This window comes from Chanodichthys erythropterus, chromosome 1 (genome assembly GCF_024489055.1).
Source record: "Chanodichthys erythropterus isolate Z2021 chromosome 1, ASM2448905v1, whole genome shotgun sequence".
NCBI lineage: Eukaryota > Metazoa > Chordata > Actinopteri > Cypriniformes > Xenocyprididae > Chanodichthys > Chanodichthys erythropterus.
In genome coordinates this window covers 24,146,671-24,167,089 of record NC_090221.1, presented here as the reverse complement: position 1 = coordinate 24,167,089, position 20,419 = coordinate 24,146,671, and the positions used below count along the sequence as shown (strand labels likewise).

The 20,419-nt window shown below is 42.3% G+C and overlaps 1 protein-coding gene across 4 annotated transcripts in view; it reads right to left on the bottom strand.

Moving 5' to 3' along the window:
• Positions 1-576: 576 nt before the first annotated feature.
• Positions 577-20,419, bottom strand: part of fgfrl1a (fibroblast growth factor receptor like 1a) — a 217,402-nt gene continuing 197,559 nt past the window's right edge. For all 4 annotated transcript variants that reach the window (XM_067390762.1, XM_067390761.1, XM_067390764.1 and 1 more), the window contains 4 exons: positions 16,611-16,688; positions 13,368-13,652; positions 4,683-5,036; positions 577-2,658 (listed from right to left, as the gene is read on the bottom strand). In XM_067390762.1, coding sequence (XP_067246863.1) covers positions 2,252-2,658; positions 4,683-5,036; positions 13,368-13,652; positions 16,611-16,688 — 1,124 coding nt within the window. In that variant the 3' untranslated portion in view covers positions 577-2,251. The remainder of the gene's footprint in view (positions 2,659-4,682; positions 5,037-13,367; positions 13,653-16,610; positions 16,689-20,419) is intronic.

The window sequence follows — 20,419 nt, the reverse complement described above, 5'->3', positions numbered from 1 at the left end:
GTAGCCTATTGATTAAAAATATATATATATATATATATATATATATATATATATATATATATATATATATATATATATATATATATATATATATATACGGTAGTGTGTGTAGTTAAACCATTAAAGAGTATAATGTACATTATAATATGAAAACATGAAATTTGGTCCTCCTATAACAGGGAATAATAATGACTTGTCTGTTTTATAGGCACTATAATCCAAACCACAGCATAGCTATTTGATATTTTAGCACCCGCTACAGTATTTAGATGATTATGATATGTGATATTTCACACCTTTCATATTACAGTTTGAATTAAAAATACAGTCTGAAGAAATATCTCATATAAACTGTTTAAAAATAATCGCATGCATTTTGTTATATTTGTAATATAATTTAGGAATAGGAATAGATTGGAAATTAGTTATTTATAAAGTTATAATATGTTGGCACTTCAAACAGTGGGCATAAAATTATGGAATTCCAAATCAAAGATAAATAGATTGTTAAATTTGCAGCATATTTTCATGACATTCACAGAAAATGACACACTCAACACATTTTCATACCTGGTGAACAAGAGCTTTATCATTTTATGATAATGATAAAATGATTTTAATGTTTCAATTGGACAAACATATATATTTTTTAAACATAAAAACAGGCCAGACCGTGCAAGATTGTCCATACAGAGATAACTAATTACAACCGTTGTGTTATTTTTTTCAACAGCGCATATAAATATTTAACACTTGATATATGCTACATAGTACGAGCAGCACTGCAGCTAAGACAATGCTATGTATACTCATTTTTGGTTTAAAACATCTATATTATGCCCAATTCAAAGCATTAAATCATTGCTTACAAATAAATTAACTATTTTAGAATCACTTCCCTCTTTTGGCTGACTTTGTTAAAATAACAGGGGCAGTGAATTTCAAAAAGTTTTGTTGTTGTCAGATGTCTGGGTTAAGTACATTCCTATATTCCCTCAGTCCTTTCAGCATTGACCCATTACCATGATCATCACGGTAAACACATGCACGAACAATGCACAATTCGTTTCAGTCTAAGGTTTGTTTTTGAAACTCTGACTGACTTTATGTAAATATTAAAAGGGCAGCCATTACATGAGCAGTCAAAGGCATTTTACACAGTATTCATTATAGTGGTCAAGCTTATGAAAATACAACTCCCCTCCCACACACACGAAAAACAAGGCCATAGAACAGGGGTGCCCAACCCTGTGCCTGGAGATCAACCTTCCTGCAGACTTCAGCTCCAGCCCTGCTCAACACACCTGTCTGTAATTATCAAGTGCTCCTGGAGATCTTAATTAGCTGATTCAGGTGTGTTTTATCAGGGTTGGAGCTAAACTTTGCAGGTAGGTAGATCTCCAGGAACAGGGTTGGGCACCCCTGCCATAGAGCCACTATGGGATTGCGGTACCTCAGGTTATTCAGAGCAGGCCCTGAAAAGAAAAGTACAAGTTAATGAAAGACACAAGGAACCCCTTGCTAGAACGTGCAATGCCAAAATCTCATTGTATCTTTAGTTACAATATAACCAAAGCTCATTAATATTCTCTTTTTCCATTAAAGATACAATTAGACTCAAAACTAGATTGACTGAACCTACACAATTTCTTAAAGTCGAAACAAGGTAGACCATACCTGCAAAAACAACATCAACATATGCTCTCATGCATTCAATCGGATGTATCTAAATACTCTCTAAATGGATCTCTCAATATCTGCAAAAATAATGTTTTTGGACATGCAAACAAATGTTTCACTGAGATTTGGTGCTAATCCAAAAAAATGGTTTTGGCCCCGTCCACAATGGATTTATTGAAAAATCATATTAAAATATTATTGCATTTCACAGTTTGAAAGCAGATACGTATCGAAGAGACAATACATTGGTGTGCTTTGTCCCATACAAATCTGCAAAAGTGTTTGCTCTGTCAGCAGCGTTTCTGTGAAATGTTTCTCCATTTCAAAACTGACTCAAATTTTTTTCGTTAGCCTTACCCTTTCCCACCCCACTGTTCATAAAGGGACTGGTTAAACTGCAACAACATAGCTCAATTGTTTTTCCATTCTGTAGAATTTGAGCAGAAATGTTTGTTTGAGGCTGTGGCTAACACACTGCCATATTTTGGTGGCAAAATGCCATGTTGGGTCCAAAAACTGAAGATGTGAAGAAAAAAACAGTGGACTGTAAGCATGAAGGCCTCGGACCATGCTAACATTGGTAGTGGATATGTTGGTGCTGGTGAATTTTGCCGTCAACGTGCGAGTGGGTATGTGTGTGAATGTCTGAGTAAATCTTTGGATAGACTTTGGGAGCAGCTTGGGCCAGCAAAAGCTGTTGTTGCTGCTGCTGAGCCAAATACTCCTCATAGGTGATGGAGCCGATGCAGTCTTTATCAGCAGCCGTGAACGCCCTGTCTCTGGGGGGCTGCCGGTGGCCGTTGGGTAAGGTCTGGGCTGAGATTATGGCTCCTGAGGAACAGTGCTTTCTGGACTGGCAGAACCAGAGCAGGACGGTACCTAAAATAAAGACCACTCCTGCGGGGATGCCGATGATGACAGGCCAGGGAAGACTGGGAGGCAAAACAGACGGGATTGGAGAGAATGGTGGCTTTGGGTCTAGATGAAGACAGAGATGTGAAAACCACAATGTAAAAACAAAACAAAACTAACAGTAGAATTCAAATATAGACCACATTCACATGTATCAGTGGCCCTGTTTACACCTGGTATTAACACTTTGCCATGGCCAAAAGCCCTGTGTATGTTTTGTCTTTTTATGCGCACAGTCGAACACACAGCCTTGCAAAGTATACTTCACTTGGCTCATATGCGTACACAGTAAGGATGGTAAGATTCACCAATTCACTTCAGTGGATCGGCATGTAAGTTAACGATGTGATGTATCATTTTATATAAATATGATGTATACACGGAATTGATCAAATGTACTAATTAACGTACACATCATTTACATAATGTATATTAGAATGTAAATCATGTAAAACATTTAAACCAAATAACTGCACAAGATTCTGTAATTAATCACAATGAATATATGTATATATATCTTGTATTTTATAAATAAGACATAGAATTTATTGTAAGGATGAATTAGAATGATCATAAGTTACAGTAAATACTTTTCTAAATTTACAAAAGATTTCTAACTCAAATAAATGTTGTTCTTAATTAGTTGTTCTCTATTAAGGAATCCTGAAAAATTTATCACTGTTCCCTTTTGAAAGGGAACTCGCACTGTGTCGAAACGCTTATGGGGAATGCCTCCACGTGAACCAGTGTCTGAAATGCTTATAAAATCATGGCAATCCTTTTGGCGGGCGACAGTCTATGACGTCAGTTTTGGTGCGACCCAGAAATATATATAAGTAGCGCCTAGAGAACATGTCATCCTCTTTTCATCTTCAGGGACTGTGTTGTTTGAAGCGCAATATCAATAAGGTATGTCTGACAAATGTTTAAGAAAGTGTGTGGATCCGTGTCCTAGGTTTTTGACACCTGATGACACACAATTTGTGCGTTTTTTGTCTGGGAGAAGAGCAAGTATGGGTATGCGTCAATGCCTCCTAATGACGAGATGCTAAAAGCTCTGGTCCTGCCTTCAAAGCCCCTTAAGATGACATCTTGCATGAATGGCAGGGCATATGTGGCAACGGGTCAGGCTGGTGCTGCCTTGCACACTATGGCTTTGCTGCAGGCATTTCAGGCGGACCTGCTGAAGGATTTGGACCAGGAGCAGGGTCTCTCCACTAATGTGGTAGAAGAGCTGCGGCGCACCAAGGATCTTGCTCTCCAGGCCACCAAGCAGACTGCTGCCTCAATTAGTAGATCGATGGCAGCAATGGTGGCCACGGAACCTGGCTGACATCAGGGAGAAAGAGAAGGGCTTTCTCCTCCATGCGCCGGTTTCACCCTCTAAGCTTTTAGGCACCTCCGTCGAGGCGGTGGTGGGAAAGTTCAGATAGGTGAAGGTGCGCTCGGCAGTGTTTAGGACGTGCATACCACTGAGATCCGAATCCGGGCCCAGACAGACAGGATGTCCAGGTACGTCCTGATTCAAGGATTAGAAACAGGGCCAGAGGTCCAGTGTCACCTCTCGGGCACCTCCTCCTCCTAGGAGTAGGTCCCAGAGAAGGCGGGACTCTAGGAAGAAGAGGGATCTAAGGGTGATCCAACACAGACATGAGGAGGAGTTCCCCATTAGCGTTACGACGCAGTGTCTCATTCCCTGTTCTCAGTGTAACTGTTTTCAACATTGACAATAATAATAAATGTTTCTTGGGCAGAAAATCAGCTTATTAGAATGATTTCTGAAGGATCACTGAAGATCGGAGTAATGATCACAGGAATTACTATATTAAGATAGAAAACAGTTATTTAAAAGTTTAATAATATTTCACAATATTACCATTTTTACTGTATTTATGATTAAATAAAAGCAGCCTTGGTGAGCCTAAGAGACTTATTTCAAAACAAAAATATTTTTTTCAAGCTGTCTATGCTGTAGTTACAGTAGCAAAAATACCATGAAAAATTAGCTTGACTTAATATTATAAGTTGACTTCTGTGAACAATTAAAATGCTACAGAAGTCTAATATGTGTCCCAGAGAATGATACTGACCAGGCAGCACAGTAAGGAAGGCACTGCGGAAGCTGTAGCCCATGGTGTTGGCCCCCAGGCAGATGTACATGCCAGCGTCCTCCTCTTTGGCTCGAGTGATGAGTAGCTTGTTCAAATAGGAGCCGTCTGGTCGTGACCACACTTCACCAGTGGGCAACACAATGAAGCGATGGTCTCCAACCTCAATAGTGGAGTTGTACTTGCTCTCACCACCTGGTTCGACCCTCTTCAACCATTGGATAACCGGCTTGACGTCACTGCGCACTTTGCATTGAAAAGACGTGGTGCCACCGTAGTCTACTGTAGTATTTACTGGATGAGTGCCCGTCAAGATGGGTTTGGAATTTGTACGCTCTGTAATGAAATAAGGAAGATTTTATTTCCTAATCAGTATTTAACACAATTATGGGTCTGTGCTGTTCAGATTGGTCTTTCTATTTTCTGTTCTAAAAATGTTATGCTATTTTATACTATTTTGAATAAGGAAAAAATGTCACGATTAATAATAAACTTCCCACTGTTAGGATGTGGTTGTAAAGTCAGTAGACATAGCCGCGATTTAATCTGGAGCAAATAGCAATTGAACTGGATAAAATCTTTCTTTTAATCTTTCTTTTAATTCTTTACTACTAAATGTCACTGCTCTGTCACACTAGTCTTTACTAAACCAAACTAACCACTCAAATGGTAACTGAACCTTGCCAACTTTAAACTCTACTTTACAACACTCAGATTCCACTTAGGAATGTACAAACCCGATTCCAAAAAAGTTGGAACACTGTACAAACTGTGAATAAAAATGGAATTCAATAATTTACAAATCTCATAAACTTATATTTTATTCACAATAGAATATAGATAACATATCTGGTGAATCCAAAATGGTCAATATTCATTTATGCATATTCAGTTATTCATATTCTATGTTAATCATTCATTATTAATCATTTTAAATCACTCATTATCATTTATTGATTATGATTTCAATGGTACTTATGATTACAAGTATTCTTATCATCTTACTTATATTACTCACATATAATCACTTATATTCAAGTAAAACCACATATTCACTCCATATTATTGCTCTTTTGTTATTCTGATCTTTTTTGTGTTTCTTTCACCTGTTGAACTCTGTGACTTTGAAGTTCCAAGTGAACTTTAAGTTTTCTGGGTAAAAGAGGGCTTGGTACCTTTGTGGTTGTGTTTGTCACAGACACGTCAGGTTCCAACGTCACCCAATCACAGCGCGCACCATCTCCAGAATACTAATCACCGCCACCTGCACCTCATCACTCCCCTCATCAGCTGCTCCATAAAACCCTCACACTCACAGCACTCCACGTCCGGTCTCGTTTGCATACCCTACCAGTTTATGCTTACCTCAAGGACTCCCCTTCGCATACCTACCTGTCTCCATCGTGTCGATTCCTGTTGTGTTCTTCGTCTGCCTCGTGAGTGTGTTCCCGTCAGCTTCCAAGTGCTCCAACGGTCTCCAGTCTCCAGCGTCTAACTCCCTGCAAAGAAAAGGACAGTAACTATTCCAAGTATTCCCAGTTCAAACCTTTCTACTACCAGTTCACTCACCTGTTTCATTCCCCTTGCTCTCCTGTGGTCAAAATAAAGACTGTGTTAAGTGATACCTGTGTCTGTCCTCCGTCTACTGTAACAGAAGACCGGACCAACACCGCTGACCCAGGATGAGCCAACCCGATCCCCTTTCAGGATTTGGTGGATGCGCTTCGGCGCACGTTAATAACTCAACCATCGTCACCATCTCCAGTTCCTCCATCTTCACCAGCACCAGCACCAGCTAGCCCCACAGAGAACGTCAACACTCCTCCTTCACTGCCGCCGTACGCCAGTCCCATGGCCAAACCGGCGCCCTACTCAGGATCGGCGGAGGATTGCAGCGGATTCCTGCTGCAATGCACACTGGTCCTGGAGATGCAGCCGCACCTGTACCCAAGTGATACTGCCAAAATAGCAATCATTATCTCTCAGCTCAGCGGCAAAGCATTAAAATGGGCCGATTCCATCTGGTCCCAGCAGGGCGCTGCAACCCAATCCTACTCGTCGTTTATTTCCCACTTCCGGGAGGTATTCGGGAAACCCATCACAGACTCTTCAGCTGGTGAGAAACTCTATAATTTGAAACAAGGCTCTATGTCTGTTTATGATTATGCTTTGCAGTTCAGAACGCTTGCAGCCCTCAGCGGATGGAACGAACAAGCCCTGATAACGAACTACCGGCAAGGATTGGAACCTCGGGTGCGGCGGCAACTCGCTGCCTGCGAGGACAACATCGGCCTAGAAAAGTTCATTCAGCTCTCCATCCGCTGCGCCACTCGCATGCAGGCGTGCCTCCAAGAGCACCAGGACCAGTTCTTCTCCACCGTGCCACTCTGCCGATCCGAACCCGTCAGCACTCCAGAACCAGCTCAAGAACCCATGGAAGTAGAAAACTCTCGTCTATCCGCCTCACCCTTCGTCTCTGTCTCTACTGTGTTGAACCGGGGCATGTGATTGCTGCATGCCCCACACGACCGCCGCGACCCCTGGTGAGTGCCATTATTCCTGCCACTCAAAAGATGAAACCACTCACTACTGCCGTCAATCTTACTGCCGCTAATGTTTCACTTACAGTGGTCGCGCTCATCGACTCGGGGTCCGCCGGCAACTTTATCTCTGGTGCCCTCTGCCGTCAACTCCGCATCAAGACCTCTCCGACTACGACCATCTACAAGATCCGCTCCATAACCGGCCGACCCCTGAGCCGTAAGTGCGTCCGCTTTGTGGCAGGACCCGTTAACATTCAAGTTGGACTTCTACATCAAGAAGAGGCACATCTGGTGGTTCTGGAGGATTCAACCGCTGACGTGGTTCTGGGGCGCCCCTGGTTGGAGCAGCACAATCCGACCATCTCCTGGAAAACGGGCAAAGTCCTGAAGTGGGGCGACACTTGCTTCAAGCACTGTTTGACGGATCTGCCAGTTCCACCAAACTCCTCACCTGATCTCTCTCTCTGCGCCACGTCCATCGAAAGTCCTGTTGAACAACGTTCTGTGGATATCCCCGAGTGTTACTCCCCCTTCAGCGACGTATTTTGCCCTCAGCGGGCTTCCAAGCTGCCTCCACACCGGCCATGGGACTGCGCCATCGACCTGCTTCCGGGTGAACCAGTGCCCAAAGGAAAGATCTACCCGCTTTCCATCCCGGAGGAGAAGGCCATGGAGGATTACATCAAGGAAGCCCTCGCTCAAGGTTACATCAGGCCATCTACTTCCCCTGCTGCTTCCAGTTTCTTCTTTGTGGCTAAAAAGGACGGAGGCTTGCGGCCCTGTATTGACTACCGTGCACTCAACAAGATTACAGTTAAGTTCCGTTACCCCCTTCCTCTCGTCCCGGCTGCCCTAGAACATCTCCGTGGTGCCACTGTGTTCACGAAGCTGGACCTCCGCAGCGCGTATAACCTCATCCGGATACGTGAGGGGGACGAGTGGAAGACTGCCTTCATCACCCCTACTGGCCACTACGAGTACTTGGTCATGCCGTATGGACTAGTCAACGCCCCCTCCGTATTCCAGGACTTCATTCATGAGGTGCTCCGGGAGTTTCCCCATCGGTTTGTCCTGGTCTACATAGACGACATTCTCATCTACTCCCGGAGCCAGGCCGAACATCGCCAACACGTTGCGGAGGTCCTCACCCGCCTTCGCCAATACCATCTGTTCCTCAAGGCCGAAAAATGCACTTTCCATCAACCCTCCATTTCGTTCCTGGGATATAACATCGACCACAGTGGCATCCGGATGGACGAGAGGAAGGTGGAATCCCTCACCAACTGGCCAGAACCCACCACCATTAAAGAACTCCAGCGCTTCCTCGGTTTTTCAAATTTCTACAGAAGATTCATCAAAGGTTACAGCTCTATCGCCCATCCACTTACCAGCTTACTCCGCAACCAGCCCAAGTCTCTGTCCTGGACCCCGGCAGCCACCAACGCCTTCAACCAGCTCAAAGAAGCCTTTACCACCGCTCCCTTACTCGTACACCCTGACCCAGAGAAACAATTCATTGTTGAAGTGGACGCATCGACCACCGGAGTGGGAGCAGTGTTATCGCAGCAGCAGGGGACCCCAAGTAGACTCCATCCATGCGCCTTCTTCTCCCACAAGCTCAGCCCGGCGGAAGTCAACTATTCCATCGGGGACAGGGAACTTCTAGCGATCAAGCTTGCTTTGGAAGAGTGGAGGCATTGGCTGGAGGGAGCCAAGCATGCGTTCTTGGTATTAACAGATCACAAAAACTTGGAGTACCTTCGCTCTGCGAAAAGATTGAACCCTAGACAAGCTCGCTGGGCCATGTTTTTCTCCCGCTTTAACTACACCATCTCCTTCCGTCCTGGTACGAAAAATGTGAAAGCGGATGCTCTCTCACGTCTGCATGCCCCAGAAGAAAAGACTAAGGAACCTGAACCCATTATTCCTAGCTCCCTCATTGTGAGTCCCATTACGTGGTCAGAAGAGACCATTCCCTCCTCCAATGCCTCCACTAACCCTCCGCCGGGCTGTCCACCAGGCTTGCTCCATCTTCCACGGACACAACGCACTCCCACCATTCACTCAGCCCACACGTCACTTGGCACTGGTCACCCGGGGGCCAATGAGACCCTCTCGTTGCTGAAAGAACGCTTCTGGTGGCCAGGGATGGCAGCCGACGTCAGAAGGTACGTGCAGGGCTGTAGGGAGTGTGCCATCTCCAAGTCTCCTCGTCATCTGCCAGCTGGGAAACTCCTTCCGCTGCCCGTTCCAGATCGCCCCTGGTCACACCTAGGAGTGGACTTCATAACTGATCTCCCTGTCTCAGACGGATACACCACTATCCTAGTTGTCGTGGACCGGTTCTCAAAGTCATGTCATTTAATTCCACTTCCTGGATTACCTACTGCAATGGAGACCTCCGAAATACTCTTAAACCAAGTCTTCAGATACTTTGGAATTCCAGAAGATATCGTCTCCGACCGTGGGCCTCAATTCATATCCCGTGTATGGAAGTCATTCTACTCACTCCTAGGTGTGGCCGTCAGCCTCACATCTGGATATCACCCCCAGTCGAACGGGCAGACGGAAAGGAAGGTTCAGGAGATTGGCCGCTTCCTCCGTACCTTCTGTCATGACCACCAGGACTCTTGGAACCAGTTCCTGGGTTGGGCCGAGTACGCCCAAAACTCTCTCCGACAGTCAACTACTGGGCTTACACCGTTTCAATGCGTACTCGGTTACCAACCCCCACTGTTCCCCTGGGATGGGGAACCCTCCAACGTTCCTGCAGTGGATTACTGGTTCCGAGAGAGCGAGAAGGTCTGGGACTCAGCTCACCACCAGTTGCAACGAGCCCTGCGCAGACGCAGAATGGTAGCCGACCTCCGACGCTCTAACACCCCAGTATTCCAGCCTGGTCAGATGGTCTGGCTATCCACCCGTGACATCAGACTGCGTCTGCCCTGCAGAAAGCTGAGTCCCAGGTTCATTGGCCCATTCCCCATCGTCAAGCAGGTCAACCCGGTCACTTATCAACTCCGGCTGCCACAAGGGTACCGTATACATCCCACTTTCCATGTGTCACTCCTCAAAGCTCACCATCCCTCTGTTCTTCCCACAGGACCTGACGTGGCTCCCGCCGAACCCCCCCTTCCACTCATCGTGGAAGACGGAGCTGCGTACGAGGTGCGAGAGATCTTGAACTCTCGGCGTCGTGGTGGTCAGCTTGAATACCTGGTGGATTGGGAAGGATATGGTCCCGAAGAACGCTCCTGGGTCCCAAGGGACGACATCTTAGACCCCAGTTTACTCCAAACCTTCCATGACAGTCACCCTGAGAAACCGGCACCGCGGGGAAGAGGACGACCACCACGGCGTCGGGGTTCTCGGCCCTCTGGAGCCCTCTGGAGCCATGGAGGGGGGGGTACTGTCACAGACACGTCAGGTTCCAACGTCACCCAATCACAGCGCGCACCATCTCCAGAATACTAATCACCGCCACCTGCACCTCATCACCCCCTCATCAGCTGCTCCATAAAACACTCACACTCACAGCACTCCACGTCTGGTCTCGTTTGCATACCCTACCAGTTTATGCTTACCTCAAGGACTCCCCTTCGCATACCTACCTATCTCCATCGTGTCGATTCCCATTGTGTTCTTCGTCTGCCTCGTGAGTGTGTTCCCGTCAGCTTCCAAGTGCTCCAACGGTCTCCAGTCTCCAGCGTCTAACTCCCTGTAAAGAAAAGGACAGTAACTATTCCAAGTATTCCCAGTTCAAACCTTTCTACTACCAGTTCACTCACCTGTTTCATTCCCCTTGCTCTCCTGTGGTCAAAATAAAGACTGTGTTAAGTGATACCTGTGTCTGTCCTCCGTCTACTGTAACAGTGTTGAGTTCCTGCCAAAATTTTACCAGAGCGTAGATGTTCTTAGAATTGATCACAGTTATACTTTTTCTGCAATAATATTTTGTATCTCTGTATTCAAATGAAAGGGGATTTAAAAAAAAAAAAAATGTTAACTCATTATTGTTTTGTTTCAATGAAGGTGTTAACCCACCCTTTTTGGGCCTATTTTTGGGTGTTTGTACTCCATTTGATAATGTCAATCACCACGAGACCATAAAAATTACCCAATGACTGTTTGGATAGCAGGAAATCATCAAATGTCATGAATTTCTTTAAAACCTCCAAAATAACGGAAAGGTTCATTCTGACCTTTCTTATCTATCCAAACAAGACCTGGAAGGGTGAAGGGTAAGTTTTTCCAATCTTAAGGTATAAAACCTGGCTCATTGTCTCAACTGGTACCCTTTCCTGCTATCCTGACTGGCATCTTGCTGTCTTGTTGGCGCCATTTCTAATGATTTCCTTGCAAATTACTATACTCAGATTCCAGAATGTTCTTATCATAGATGTTCGATTTCTGATTTTTATTTTATCTTTTGGTTTTATTAAATATTTTCATTATCGGTTGAAGTTTTCGTGTGAGGCTGAATTTAATTGAAATTTAATTAAAATGAATAAATAATTTTTCTTCAACATTATTACGGCCTGGATCTCATTTCCTCAAGTTTCTGCATCAATATCAAATGTTGAAAGTGAGACATTTTGAAATGTCATGCCAAATATTGGCTCATTTTGGATTTCATGAGAGCTACAAATTCCAAAAAAGTTGCGACAGGTAGCAATAAGAGGCCAGAAAAGTTAAATGTACATATAAGGAACAGATGGAGGACCAATTTGCAACTTATTAGGTCAATTGGCAACATGATTGGGTATAAAAAGAACCTCTCAGAGTGGCAGTGTCTCTCAGAAGTCAAGATGGGCAGAGGATCACCAGTTCCCCCAATGAACACAATCCACTGTGCCATTCGCTGTTGCCGGCTAAAACTCTATAGGTCAAAAAAGAAGCCATATTTAAACATGATCCAGAAGCGCAGGCGTTTTCTCTGGGCCAAGGCTCATTTAAAATGGACTGTGGCAAAGTGGAAAACTGTTCTGTGGTCAGATTAATCAAAATTTGAAGTGCTTTTTGGAAAACTGGGACGCCATGTCATCCGGACCAAAGAGGACAAGGACAACCCTTGTTGTTATCAGCGCTCAATTCAGAAGCCTGCATCTCTGATGGTATGGGGTTGCATGAGTGCGTGTGGCATGGGCAGCTTACACATCTGGAAAGGCACCAGCAATGCTGAAAAGTATATCCAAGTTCAAGAACAACATATGCTCCCATCCAGATGTTGTCTCTTTCAGGGAAGACCTTGCATTTTCCAACATGACAATGCCAGACCACATATTGCATCAATTACAACATCATGGCTTCGTAGAAGGATCCGGGTACTGAAATGGCCAGCCTGCAGTCCAGATCTTTCACCCATAGAAAACATTTGGCGCATCATAAAGAGGAAGATTCGACAAAGAAGACCTAAGATAGTTGAGCAACTAGAAGCCTGTATTAGACAAGAATGGGACAACATTCCTATTCCTAAACTTGAGCAACTTGTCTCCTCAGTCCCCAGACATTTGCAGACTGTTATAAAAAGAAGTGGGGATGCCACACAGTGGTAAACATGGCCTTGTCCCAACTTTTTTGAGATGTGTTGATGCCATGAAATTTAAAATCAACTTATTTTTCCCTTAAAATGATACATTTTCTCAGTTTAAACATTTGATATGTCATCTATGTTGTATTATGAATAAAATATTGAAATTTGAAACTTCCACATGATTGCATTCTTTTTTTATTCACAATTTGTACAGTGTCACAACTTTTTTGGAATCGGGTTTGTATTTAAAGTTTATTCAGTTATTTATTTGTGAGGCCATACCATAGATATAGATTATAATATAATATAGATAATACTATAATATGAATAATATCATATAGAAATACATTTTAATAAAAAAAATAAAATATATATTTTTTTTAAAATATGCATTCCTAATGATACGCTATTAATTGATTGAGACAATTTGGCTGGTGCTGCAGTGCATTAGTGCATGCCAAAGAGCTATGAAAGAAGTAATGTTAAACTGTTGCTACATGTTCATTCTTTCAGTCTACACTATATAAGTGGGTTATCAAAAGCTGCATCACATTCCAGGAGAACATCAATGAGATGAGGTGAATGACTCACGGATGACTTCCACTTTATAAGTGGCATTGATCTCCCCAGCACGGTTGGATACGTGACATGTGTATTTGCCACTGTGTTCAGGCGTAAGGTTCTTCAGGCTGAGAGTCCATTTCTTCTTCCGGCCCTCGCCCACCTCCTCGGCCGTCAGAGGCCTGCTGTCCTTCAGCCAGATGATATCAGGTCTGGGGTTGCCGCTTGCGGTGCACTTAAGCCTTACTGAGCTCCCCACCGGCCGGGCAATCACGCGCTTTCTCATTTTGGCCGGCTGTGTGAAGCGGGGACGCACTACAAAGAAAGAAAGAAAGCAAGAAAGAAAGAAAGAAAGAAAGAAAGGATAAGGTTAGACAGCAACATTCTATTTTGGACTAGAGTAAAACCTGACTGGAACAGATTAGCAGTTTTTTCAGGTTTACAGCCTACTTTAGTAAGAAGCTTGTCAGAAGCATGTCTGTGTCAAATTTAACTTCAAAACTGAAAAAAATAAGAAATGATTTACAGTTTACAAGAAAATCTTTTCTTTTGTTAGACGTTTTTGAGGGGATTTTTAATTTAAGATTATAAACTAATTTAAATTGATTTTTTAAAGTAGCTAACGTTATGATAGAATATGTGTAATGCCATTTATGCTTAATTAAAAACAGCAATTTTTACACAAATTCAGTAAGAAATACTAAAAAGAATCTAAAAAAAAATTCATTAAGAATAATAATAATAGTTGCAAATACTCAAAATATCTGGAAATGTAGTTTCATTACTTCAAAAACATTACTTAGAAACAAGTTCTAAGAATTTGGGGGAATAAAAATAGCATCACATGGCAAAACATCTTAATATCCATCTTTATTTTCTTTTGATTTTGGAGATAAAAATATTACAGATTTTTATTACATTTGTCCAATTTAGATCTATTTCTATATCTTAATGCATACTGCTTTTCCACTTACTGCTTAAATAAATAAAAGGAGAAAGGTGCAATACTGATTCATCATCAGAATTTACACAACACCGCTAAAATTACAAAGAAAATAAAGCATAAAGGAGCGGACATTAAGTTCTTGTGTGGGCAAATTTACTGAGCGAAGCACCACACCATGAATGCAATCTGATAAAGCAAACAGCAGCTCCTCTGTAGTTTCACTCCATAGTTCCCTGCTGACTGTTACTGCTCACAGCAGACAAACACCACAAAAGCAAATACAATAATGAACTAAGCATCTCCCAGTAGCAGCCATCAAAACTGTTATGGTCCACAGTACAAAAACAAACCTCTTTGAACACTCCAGATTTAAGCAGTGCTCCAATATCATATCAGATGGTGGCTGTCAGAGGGGAATGGAATGCTTCCCCCTCACACTTCACATGAATAGCCTGCTCTTTGGCTTGTCAAACGCAATTACCAAAGCAAATACTGGGCTCCAGAGGTAGAAGTGTGTGACTCCGGGAGTAGTGGGCCATGGGAAATAGTTTGGGGACCGTCCAATCTCAGAGCACAGGTCTACCTGTCAGTATCTGGGAAGATTCAGTCACATGTGCCGGCTTGGAGATGAGGGTTTGATGGGGAAATAGAGGGATGACAGACAGTACATGCTGTCCAAATACTCTGTAACAGGCTCAGTTTCCATTCAGTAGGTCATGTTTTTCCATAAGGCCACACATCAAACCTGGATCACTAATCCTTTTCTAGTACACAGCACGCTGTCATATTGTGCAAGACCATTAATTTATTCTCATGCCTTTGAGTACTAATAGTGTATATTATTCTAGTCTATAGTAACACCAGTGCTACTACAGTGTACTACAACAAAGCAGCAGCAGATATCATTGCTACTATACTACAACAAAACCACAACACTGAAATGCTACAAGAAAATGTCACCACTACTATACTACAAGGAAACGGCAGCACTGCTATTGACAAGAAAATATCAATGCTACTATAAGAAAGTGGCACAGCTACTATACTACAACAAAATGGCAGTGTTGAAATGTTACAAGAAAATGTCACCTCTAATATACTATAAGAAAATGGCGGCACTGCTATACTACTAGAAAATGTCACTGCTACTCTGTAGTAGAAGAAAACAGCAGCACTGCTATGCTACAAGAAAATGTCACCACTACTATACTGCAAGAAAAGACAGTGCTGCTATACTACAAGAAAATATTCCTAAATTACAAGAAAACGGCAGTGCTGAAATTAGGGTTGCCACCCGTCCCGTGGAATACGGAATCGTCCCGTATTTACAGGCAAAACGATTTGTCCCGTATTTTACATAGGTCCACATTATGCAGCATCCCATGCAAATCACCCCACCTGCGTTGTGTGAAGACATGTCCTATTCTGCCCCTGATTGGGTAATACTCGCTGCCATCTGTTCATCACCGACAGTGCATCTGTTCACACCGATTTCAATGGCAGATATCTTATTATAATGTCCATTGGTATCAATCTTAATATTTTATGAAAACATGTTTTAAGTATTGATATACCACCACTGGCACGCCATCGGGACTGTGGTCATCGTGGCCCCGAGGAGCGAGGCCCCCGCTGCAGCAGGCGCCCCTTATTTTTCTGTATTCAGGGTGGCAACCCTAGCTGAAATGCTACAAGTAAATGACACCTCTACAAAACTACAAGAGAACGTCAGCACTGAAATGCTACAAGTAAATGGCACCACTACAAATGTCAGCTGCTATGCTACCAGAAAATGGCACAGCCACTAAACTACAAAAAAATGGCAGCACTGCAGTGCAACAAGAAAATGTTACTGCTACTATACTACAAGAAAACGGCAATGCTGCTATGCTACAAGAAAGTGCTAAGCTACTGTACTACAAGAAAACGACAGAGCTGAAATACTACAAAAAAATGTCACCGCTACTATACTGTAAGGAAGCACCAGCGCTGCTATGCTACAAGAAAATATTGTAGAATACTACAAGAAAACAGCAGTGCTGCTATGCTACCACAAATGCTATCATTGCTACAGATCACTGTTTTGTGACCTTTTCAAAGACTGCTGGAAATAGAAGATCTAAGCCCCTTTACTATATCTAAATTTTTCAAAGTTCTATTTTTTCATGTTCTTCTTTACATTTCTAATACAATGTAAAACAAAAAGTTGCAATTCATGAAAAGCAGCTTATGAAACATTTTGGCAGCTGCTGTGCATATTTTCAGTGACTTTCTGGACAGCAATTATGAAGGAGATCAAAGGGGATCAGAGGACTGCAGCACCTTACCCAGTTTTCCTGTCAGGTCACTGGAGTACTCGGTTTCACCAGCTGGTTTGACACCTTCCCTCCTAGCACTGGAGTCATCTAAAGAGAGAGGGAGAATTGAGTATTTACATATCAAAATAGCTGCATGCTTCGATAAATATGAGAATAAACTATGAGACACATATTTGGGTTCAATCAGATTACTATAATTCCTTAGCCAAATCACTGCAATCCTTCAACCACCTAAACCAAAATATACAACTGTCTTCCAACCAGCTGACTAGAGAGCAAACATGATACTGTAGCTGAGAGCCTTTAAATATTAAATATTTCAGGACTTGAGAGTGTCAGAATAAGGCCAGAAACATAGTTTAATCAAGTACGCAAAAGTAGACATTGCCATTGCATTACAGGCATGCAGTTTGCTGAACATGCTTAAGGTGCGCTCTTGCATTTCAGGGGTGGTAACGTGATATAGTTTCCTTCAGATGTTTCTGTCATTAATCCGGATGTGTTCTAATTCAAGTCAATATGTTCTTAAACAAGCTGACAAGATTCTTTTCAAACTGCTGAGCACAGCAACAGTTTGCTGTGCTCAGCAGCAAACATTAAACTATGTTTCTGGCCTTAACTCATGTACAAATTATAGAGTATGTTTTGGGCCTAAAGGTGACTCAGATATTGTCAACATTTACACAAGTATACAAATGTGAAAATTTATGGAAATTAACAAACAACAACAACAACAAAACAGTATTTTTTGATTACAAAAGTTGAAGATGTTACAATAAATTTGAGGAACATCTACAAAAAACGTTTGAAAATTGTGTTTTTGAAGCAATTTACAAAGATCTTAAAGGGATAGTTCACCCTAAAATGAAAATTACGTCATAATTTACTCACCCTGGTGTAGTTCTAATGCTGTATGCCCTTCCTTCTTTTATGGGCCAAAAAAGTGAAAAAAGAGAATTAAAAAAAAAAAAAAAAAATGTCACGCTTGTGCTCATCCATATAATGGCAGTGAATAGCACCCAGCATTCAAGCTTTTTAAAAAGATGTGAAAGTATCACAGATTGATCCCATGCAACATGTGCCGTTTATTTCAAGCGTTCTGGGGGTATATGATAGGGTTTGGTGAAAAACAAACCAAAATTTAATTTATTATTTAACAAAAACATTATTTTGCCCAGAAAAAGCACATAAGTTGTGAGAAATCAAGGTTACCAAAAATCCAACATGAAATACAATGCCAAATCCAACATGAAATACAATGCCTAGAAATCCCAAAAAAGTATCTGTGTACTCAGTTTGTCTGATGACAGTCAGAATGACAGTTGACAGATGTGAACGCAATAACTTCTTGTTACAACAAGCACAGTGGATATATTCAACTCAGAGAAGAAGGTACATGGGTTGTATTTAATGTCACATTTTTGTTGATTTTGATTTTTTACATCATGTGTGCTTTTTATGGGCAAGATAGAGTGAACTGCGCAGAGCTAATAGAGTCTCAAGAACGTGCGTCGACCAACAGCCAAGGTCAATTCATTAAATTTCAGTTTGTTTTGCACCAAACAAACTGAAATTTTATACCTCCAGAACACGTGTAATATGCAGCATGTCGCATGGGATCATTCTGTGATACTTTTGATTCATTTTTTAAAAAGCTTGATGCTGACATTTTTTTTAATTCTCCTTTTGAGGTCCATAAAAGAAGGCCACACTGCAACAGCAGGGTGAATAAGTGACGACTTAACTTTCATTTTAGGGTGAACTATCCCTTTAAGTTCTACTGAATCTTCTCACTTGAGAAGATATGTTCAAAATTCAAGGCAAACATCTAAAGTCTTATGAGGTGAAGAGTGAAAAGTATGGCTGGAAATCTGTGGCCCTTCTGCTCTAGTTACAGCCCCAGCTCATCCGTCCACCACATGACTGGCATTTTCAGCCCTGTCAGGTCTTTGAAGCTGTCGGCAGGATGGTTTGATCTGAGGATGTACACAGTTAAACACTCCTGCAGGAGAGAATCCAGTCTGGGCAAAGGAAAACATCTCATTGTTGGGCTAAAAGCTTAATTACTATGACTCTTACCCTTCACTGAGCCCCTCATGTACAGTCACTCTACACATAGCTCTTTTGTTCATGTCGGGCTCACGCTCATTGCAACCATTGCACATACATTTTCATTGGCACCTTAACAGCAGTTTCAGGATTACCCATATGTTTGTCATTTTAACATTATTCATAAATGTAGTTTGTATGTTAAAAACTGCTCCAGAACTTCCTTAACATATACAGTATAGTACTCTATGAGCTCATAAACCATGCACACATACTTCAAGACTTCACAGCGCCTATCAAGGTGTCTGAGGAAAAACTGAGTTTGATTCATGGAAAGTCAACAAATCTTGGAAGGAAGAGGGTTGTCAGGTTTGTAAACCAAACAAACTCCTTTTTCTCTTTCATTAAGGCAAAGTGACACCACAGCGTGCCGCATTTCACACGTCGACCATCTAGGCATGTTCATAATTTCAAACAAGCTCAATATAACAGAGATGTTTTGTTTTATATTTGCTTTCATGTCTGCATTGGAGACAGCAGTAGAAAACAGGCCTTTTCTGTAGGAAATCTGAGCGCAGGGCTCTGCTCCACTGGGTTTTCAGCAGGCTTGTGGCTTTCTAGATGTAATGTTCATTGGTGAGGTAGTGGACTGGGTACCCTCTTTTGCTTTCTGGCAAGAGTTTCTGTGGACTTTGGCTAGAGCTGCTAGTCCCTCACAATGCATGAAACATCCAACTTGGCTGTACCACGTCTTTCAGGGGTAGCAAAAACCCTCTAGTGTCCAAGACTTATTGCGCTTGCATGTTCAGTTTACGACCTCCAGTGCTGTCAAAAAATAAGAATTGTTGCATTGATGAAGTTGAACAGTCACATCATGTTTTTCCGAAAGCAAAGCAATCACCTTTGCTCAAAGCAAAGCAGTGTTTCTGAACACAACATGCTAATTATGCTGTCATCCTCTATATCTTTGGTGAAGGCTATGAAATCAGAGAGGGTTTGGAGATAACCGTCATGAGTAAAAAGTCGAAAGGAGAGACAATATGGGGTGCTAGCTGTTAGCCTTTACCTTGGCATTGATTTACTGAATTCCAAAACTAGCTTATGGAAACCATTACCAACTTTACTGCTACACAGCTCTGTATTAACAGCCAGTTCTAAACTGTGAAAATTTATGGGCCGTGGTCAAAGCAGAGACGTTTACATTACTGACTACAGACTAACCCGAGAATGAATAACACTAAGAAGTTGACAGATTAACTGCCTGCAGAGCATATTTATGTACGATCGCACTAATGTATCTTTTGGCCACTGCATATTTGGAGGTAGAAGAACCTCTTTTGTGGATGTTTCACCATACAAAAAACTGAGACCTGGCTCGCTGTTTACATTCAGCGCTTCCAGGTTCAACATCACAACACAGACTCATTATTGGCCGGCTCATTATTGGTCGGCATCACATGCATGTGTCGTGCTGCTCAACTGAACAGCATCGGCCAATACTGAGCTGGCATTCTGATATAGAACCTGGAAGCGCTGAACATAAACAGTATAAGATAATGATACAGAAGAGAGGATATTGTTGAATAAAGTTGTTATTTTTGTTTTGTTTTTGCGCACAAAAAGTATTCTCGTTGCTTCATAAATTTAGGGTTGAACCACTGCAGTCACAGGGACTATTTTAACAATGTCTTTAGTACCTTTCTGGACCTTGAAAGTGGTGGTTAAATTGCTGTCTATGGAGGAGTCAGATACCTCTTGGATTTCACCAA